At 37.3% G+C, this 6,947-nt stretch overlaps 1 protein-coding gene across 2 annotated transcripts; it reads right to left on the bottom strand.

The window, feature by feature from the left end:
• Positions 1-1,157: 1,157 nt before the first annotated feature.
• On the bottom strand, positions 1,158-3,125 carry LOC112456056. 2 transcript variants are annotated; one of them, XR_003040916.1, is made up of 5 exons: positions 2,885-3,125; positions 2,091-2,321; positions 1,838-1,991; positions 1,614-1,661; positions 1,158-1,378 (listed from the first exon to the last, which is right to left on the bottom strand). XR_003040916.1 is itself a non-coding variant. In XM_025018338.1 (4 exons), the coding sequence occupies exons 1-3, from the start codon at positions 3,096-3,098 to the stop codon at positions 1,873-1,875; spliced, it is 564 nt and encodes a 187-aa protein (XP_024874106.1). In that variant the 5' UTR covers positions 3,099-3,125; the 3' UTR covers positions 1,711-1,766; positions 1,838-1,872. The 2 variants fall into 2 exon arrangements, 1 of the variants encoding a protein (XP_024874106.1); XM_025018338.1 differs by lacking the exons at positions 1,158-1,378; positions 1,614-1,661 and adding an exon at positions 1,711-1,766.
• Positions 3,126-6,947: the final 3,822 nt, after the last annotated feature.

Here is a 6,947-nt window from a genome sequence, read left to right as displayed (position 1 = left end):
TCTGTTTTCGGTCGTCCGTTCAACGACCAACACTCGTCCCGCTTGTGCCCTACTTTCTCGCAATAGGTGCACTTTATGGTGTTGATTCTATGGGGCTTTTCTGCTTTCGGCAGTGTATATCTGCTTGCATACCGGTTCGAGCGGCAATCTCGCGCGTAATGGCCGGTCTTCCCGCAAGTGTGGCATTGCACGTTTGCGCTCGCGTTTCGGGCGTCTTCCGCGGGGAGTCTATTTCTTGACGATAGCTGTCCGTTTCTCGGGGAGGGGCCTCTGACCTTTTCCTCCGCGTTGGCGCCGGTTATCGCCTCTTGTAGGCTTTGATATATGTCGTAGTTATAGATTTTTTTTTTCTTCTCGTGCTGCTCGTTGCTTGGCAAACCTGAACCATTCCGCGGAGGTTACATCAAATTCGGCTTCAGTTAAACCTGAATGTATAGAACATACGATATCTGCAAAATAAGTTAAAATTCAATTAACAATATTAATATGTGTGTGCGTGTTTATGAAAGAGAAATAATTTTAAATAATTATTAACGGTAACTAATAATAAAAAAATATACATTTGTAATCTGAAAACACAAAATTTAAGAACACAGTTAAATAGCATTTTAAAATACTTACCAAGTATTATCTTAATAAATGTTAAATTACATATTTTATAATTTGATCGAACACCTTTCCAAGAACAATTTATAGCGCATATATTACTAATTGTTCGTTCAAAAGCACGATGAATATTAATTTGTGGAGTGTTGCCTCCAATTTTAGAAATGAATTTTTTCTGAAAATAACAATAAGTTTATGAAAATGGCATACAATAAAGACAATACGCTATTTATTTATATAAGTTTTACTAAATTCAAAAAAAAAAAGTTGCTAGTAAAATTGACTAAAAAAAGTGTAAACATAAGAATAATTCTATATAGAGAATAAAAAAATTCTATATAGAAAACTGAATATAGATTGATTTATAGAATCAGCATATTAAACTTTTTGCAGTGAATTGAATTATCCATGGAATATTATAAGAATCGGTTGTTTACTTGAACATGAAATAAATAGATACCATTTATTCATTTCAATGTCTATAACATAGTCAATAATATAAATCTTTATGTAGATTTGGAAATAGTTGCAAGTGAAAAATGATAACTTACAAATTGGGATGCAGCAGTCTCATTTGATTTAATTAAATCATCAAATTCTTTTATGGATTCCACTGTTTTAATTGGCAATAGTGAAATTATCATTGCCATATCGTTTTCTGCAGGTTCTATATTATTATGGCGACAGGATTCCAATGTACCCAATCTTTTTGATATACTCGTTAGCTCGAAATTGATCTTAACATTTTCTCGTGTGATTTTATCTACGTTTTCTGCAATTAAAAAGAAACATACAGCACATACATGCATTTTAAGTTTATGTACGATTATGCAAACGTCATGCATAGTTGACATTGATAAATATTTAATACATTTTTATAACATATAAAATGACATACAATTTATAAAAATAAAAACTACATATATAAAATACATATAAAATCCATATCTAAAAAAAGCATATATAAAATATATATAAAATAAGTATAATAATTTATCATTACTTACTTTCTATTTGTTCCAGAATGTTGTAGACTTCTTGTACTGATGGAATCTCTAAAATAGGTATATTATCAAGATCCAGAGTAACAGGTGATGACGAAATATCAGGATGTAGAGTTTTCTTAACTATTATTTCGTTAGAGCTACATTTGTTGATATCTGCAGATTATAATCACTTTTTAATATATTTTATACATTTATGCAAACCAAATTGTAACGTATAAACATACTTGAACATGATGCTAAAGTTTCAGTTTCAGAATTTTTAGTAGAAGTAGAAAAATGTAGATTTTTTTGTGGTGCAGGTATTAACAGATTGGCGTGAGTTTTCTGCTTTCTCAGGATCATATGTGGGCATAGGATTTGAAGTAGGACGGTTAATACCTGTAAAGAAAGTAAATTACAAAGAATAAATAAGCATCTCAAATATTCAGCATATTATACAAATACACTTAAAATTCAAAGTAAATATACAAAACTTACTCTGTTTCAAGTGTTTACTTGACTTCTTATTTCTTTCATTGCTGTTGTCGTCATTTTCTTTATTATTTCCTTCGTCATCTAAATCATCATCATCATCGTTTTCCTCTATCTCATGTAAAATATGTTTATTATAATTCTTGTTTAATGTCCTTTGCCCTCGTCCAAATTTTTCCTCGTCAGTCGTATCATAATGAGAATCTGCAGCTGACTTTCGTGTAGATGCAAGTGACGCTACCCAAATAATAATAATATTAGAATTAACATACGCAATAATAGTAGTACTTATAATAATGTTATTAAGTTAATAATTGAAGGATACGGGCGAAAAAACGATTAAAGTCTACTTTTTGTCAAAATTAATCTGATCATACTATCTTGTAGCGTTTTCAAAAAATTATTATAATTCTTATCTGTTTTGATCTAGAACATAGTTACAATTCATTGAAAGATGTACCGTGACTAGGAAAAAGCGATCATAGTTCATGTGCTTGTGGGAAAGAATCATATCAGAATCAATATGCAATATATAAAATACTAAATAAAGACTAAAAGCTACGTTCCGATATTAACTAAATTTTATACTGATTTTTTCAATAGCTTTCTAAAATATCTGTCTTGAAACTTAAAAACGTGTTTTTCTCGAAATTACTCTGGATAGATTGATTTTCCTCTGTATCCTGTAATTGATATATAATATAAATAATATGCATTTAACATTAAAAGAGAAAAAGAGATTAATCAAAATAATGAAAATATTGGAATTGCAAAAATATTTTTATAAAATTGTAACTTACAACAATATTTGATCACTGTAATGTCAAACATTGACCATGTTTTCATATCTGGTTTAGTTCGATTTTCGATTAGCGAACTGATATTCTTCGTGTTAGGCCACCAACAAATGATGTCATTATTTTTCTCATCTCGATTAATCCAGTTTGTTGGAACTTCTGAGAAGGTTTGATCATTTAAAAATTGTACAACTGCGTATAATGCTTTTTGGGACATTTTTTCTGAAAAAAAAATATATATATTATATAGATATTATACAAACTCACAGTAGCAATAACTCAGTCCACCATGGAATCTATGGAATCTATAAATGTCCTCACAAAAAACACTATAAACTTTTTTATACTCCCAATTGTCAAATATTTTATAAAGTTAGAAATAAATTTTAAAAATTTAGTGTAATTCACACACACAGACACACATAAGAAAGTACTATAAAATAATTAATATTATGAAGTTTGATAGATTATTTTATAAGAAATAGAGAAATGAAAGAAACAAAAATAATAATGTATTAATAATGTAACGTACAGGTATAATATACTCAAAACATTTACTCAACATTAAAAACTTCAACTAAAACCAAACCTATACAGCAATATCCAAATCAGTAATCCTAAAACACAAACCTATCAGTATTGTCAGATCATTGTTTAAAAAGCATACTAAAATATTGTCTCTAACTTAGTAATTAAGCCCATTAGAAAGAACATAAAACTCTCAGAATATGTGAACAACGTAATAATAAACCAAATTAATAATAATAATTATGTGCTTGCATGCAAAAGTGGAATTATGACAAATGTGTCTTGCAACTCGAGATGTTTTAGTTTCAAACATTTTGTTTTTATGTTTGCTGCCGGCAATTTTTCAATGTTAAAGGGACTTGTTTCCGTAAAAGTTTGAATACCCAGTAGTTCTTTAGAAGAGGATATGCCGTAGTGTGAGAGGGATCGTCGAGTGAGCTGAGAGACAGATGTATGTAATAAATAGGTCGTTTATTCTATTGTCCTATAATACAGATGTAGGTGTGTCAGTGTGCTGAAGAAGACCCTGAGAAGGGCCGTGGAGGCGGCCCTGAAAAGGGCCGTTTGGGTTCTTCTTGTGCTGTGGTCTGGCCAGTGCTTCGTAGTCGATGGCCTGGTGTACAGCATCTACCCTCGATAAGGCGTCGGCTACGACATTGTCTTTTCCTGACACATGTCGTATGTCCGTGGTGAACTAGGCCGTATATTCGAGGCGTCGTGTCTGCCGTGGTGAGCTGCTTGGTAGGTGATGGCGGCAGAGGCGACAGGAGTGGAGGCGCCGTCCATGATAGTTGAGGAGAAGTGTAGCGCCGGACTCTTACGTCCCACGTTGAGTGTGCGTGGAGGACGAGTCAGTCGTACCGGTGAGAGCTGGAGCGGGACGAGTTTCCCCGTGTGGCCAGGACGGTAGTCCAGGGGCCGTTGAGGGTGTCTCGGTGTCGGCAGGCGGAGTGGCGCAGCTCGTCTTGGTGGTGGCCGTAGCTTCGGCGGCGACAAGTATCTCTTATCCAAAAGACTGCTCCTGGTCTTGGCGGTGAGCCTGCGAGCAGTCGATAGCTGCCTAGGCCGTCGTCGTGTGGCCTTTTATTCTGCCCTGACTGGAAATGAAACGCGAGAAAGTCTGCCACCTGTTGGCGGCACTCTCGTCTAGCTTCGCGGGCCGTAGCCTGGTCCACGCGCTCGGCGCGTGATCGGTTGGCGCGCGCGCGGCGCGCGTACCGTTTCGATTGTGCGGTTGGGAGACCGCCACAGTAAGTATAATTCGCTTCACGTTTATGTATGGAACGTTATTTATACTATCCAAAATTATTTCTAAAACAAAAACTAATGAATTATCATTCAGTAAACAACAGTTTTCATTTTTTTTTGTAAATATAGTGAACTCATTAAATTCTAAATGAGATATATCATCATTGCCTTAAACTGCTTTTTTAAAATGAATAATAGGATATGATTTTATATAACATTTTTCAGGTGGAGGTTGATTTAATTCAAAAATTCGGTTAGAATATTCTTCTAATGGTTTGCCACAATTTTTTATCCGCTTTTTACTTTTTTGCATGTAATTTTAGTAGGTAAGCTATGGGAGTTCTAACTAGGGAGCAATGAGGGGGGGTGAGGGGCGAGGGGAAACCGCGGGCGGGGGGAACCGCGGGCGAGGGGGAACCGCGGGCGAAGGGGAACCGCGGGGGGGGACCCGGGGGGCGCGGGAGAGGGGGGACCGCGCGTTTTGGGCGCCGCGGGAAAGGGGGAAGGGGGGAACCGCGTTTTTTCGGGCGCCGCGGGGAGGGGAAGGGGGAAACCACGTTTTCCGGCGTTGCGGAGGAGGGGGTCCGCGTTTTCCGGTGTTGCGGGGGAGGGGGGAATCGTGTTTTCCAGCGCCGCGAGGTGACCGCGTTTCCGCCGCGCCGCGGGGCGAGGGGGTCCGCGTTTTCACCGCGCCGCGGAGCGTTCGCGTTTTCGGGCGCCGCGGGGCGAGGGGACCCGCGTTCGCGTTTCGCCGCGCCGCGGAGTCCGCGTGACGTCACACGGCACGCTCGCGTTATCTCCCCCTCGTAGATGTCCCCCTCCCGTCCCCAGGTCGCGCGCGTCTTCTCGTTCGCGCGGTGTCTTGCGTCCCCGTCCCCCCCGTTTGCGCGAGTCTTCTCGTTCGCGCGGTCTCTTTCCCTCGCGTGTTCTCGCTCGCGGTTTCTTTCGCTCGCCCCCGACCCCCGTTTGCGCGAATACCTGCACGTGTGCGTGAAGTCACCGCGAGACATATTCTTGAAAATGATAAATATAATAAATTACATTTCACTATATGTATAAGGACTATATATGTTAATTAAAATTAAATTATTATAATATAATATTATTCGATTATATATATAATTGTATTATTTTCAATTGTATTTAACCATATTATATTTTTTTAATTTAACCATATTACATTTTTTTATTTATCTTAATATAAACTTAAAAATATGTATATCTTAATAGTAAATATCTATGAATTTTAATATTATAATTATTGTATGCTTATATTTTCAATCTACATATAACGGTAATTCATAATTTCTAGGAATATTGTTAAATTTTTGTAAAACTACGTCAGTATCCAACCACTTGCCGATACAGGCTCGGCACTGGTTGGCTGGTTTAATCACACACAACACGCATTCACACTCCTTACATTTAATCTTTACATTTATGTTTAATCCATGCAATTGATTCATAATGGCATGCCAGTTCGGCTTGTACCCGTATCCCGGCACTCGATGACGATAAGGAGATACGAGAAAACACGCCTCGCACAGTCGTTGTCGAGGGTGTACCGGCCATATATAAAAGGGACGAATCCCTATGACGCAATAATACGTATTCAGTGTTTGATATGCGCTGTAATCTTCGTTATAATTCTGAGGAAGAACCCCGTCGGCCTCCAACGAATCTACTGCCGGTTCTTCTACCGGTGGTTTCATATTTTCTATAAAATATACTATTTTTTAAATATGTGTAAACATAAAATAAATTATTATATCTCTTACTTTTGTTAAAAGTTTTCGTTGGCACACAGTCTGTTTACAGTAGCATTAAGATGGCCAGGACGAACCAATTGTCTGTATAAGCCGCACGATCAAGCACGTCAACCGACTCTCACTTCTAGTCCTCGACTACTGAGCGTACCTTCAAATTCATCCTACTACATCTCACTATTGTCACATCGTTTGTTTATCATATCTAATTTCATCTCAGTAGCCTTCTGAGAAATCTGCGATGTACAGTTTTGCACGTGTACGATGAAGTCACCGCGAGACATATTCTCGAAAACGATATCGCGCCATTGACTTTCGGTAATTTGATCTGTAAAACTGCTATTGAACCGCGATCAAACAGCTATCAAACAGCTATTAAACCGCTATTGAACAGCTATCAAACAGCTAAAAACAGCTAAAAACAGCTAAAAACAGCTAAAAACAGCTATCAAACAGCTATCAAACAGCTATTGAACTGCTATGAAACAGCTAAAAACAGCTAAAAACAGCTAAAAACAGCTATC

This window comes from Temnothorax curvispinosus, unplaced genomic scaffold, assembly GCF_003070985.1.
Source record: "Temnothorax curvispinosus isolate PA1 unplaced genomic scaffold, ASM307098v1 QBEX01006633.1, whole genome shotgun sequence".
NCBI classification, from domain to species: Eukaryota; Metazoa; Arthropoda; class Insecta; order Hymenoptera; family Formicidae; genus Temnothorax; species Temnothorax curvispinosus.
This window is presented reverse-complemented; position numbering and strand designations above follow the sequence as displayed.

What these genes read in the sequence shown, in the direction of transcription:
- LOC112456056 (XM_025018338.1), bottom strand. Translation starts at nt 3,098, where the DNA reads ATGTCCCAAAAAGCATTATACGCAGTTGTACAATTTTTAAATGATCAA. An exon ending in TACAGTGATCAAATATTGTT is followed by an intron (nt 2,322 to 2,884) that starts GTAAGTTACAAT and finishes TTATTTGGGTAG; the next exon opens with CGTCACTTGCATCTACACGA. An exon ending in AAGTAAACACTTGAAACAGA is followed by an intron (nt 1,992 to 2,090) that starts GTAAGTTTTGTA and finishes CTTTCTTTACAG; the next exon opens with GTATTAACCGTCCTACTTCA.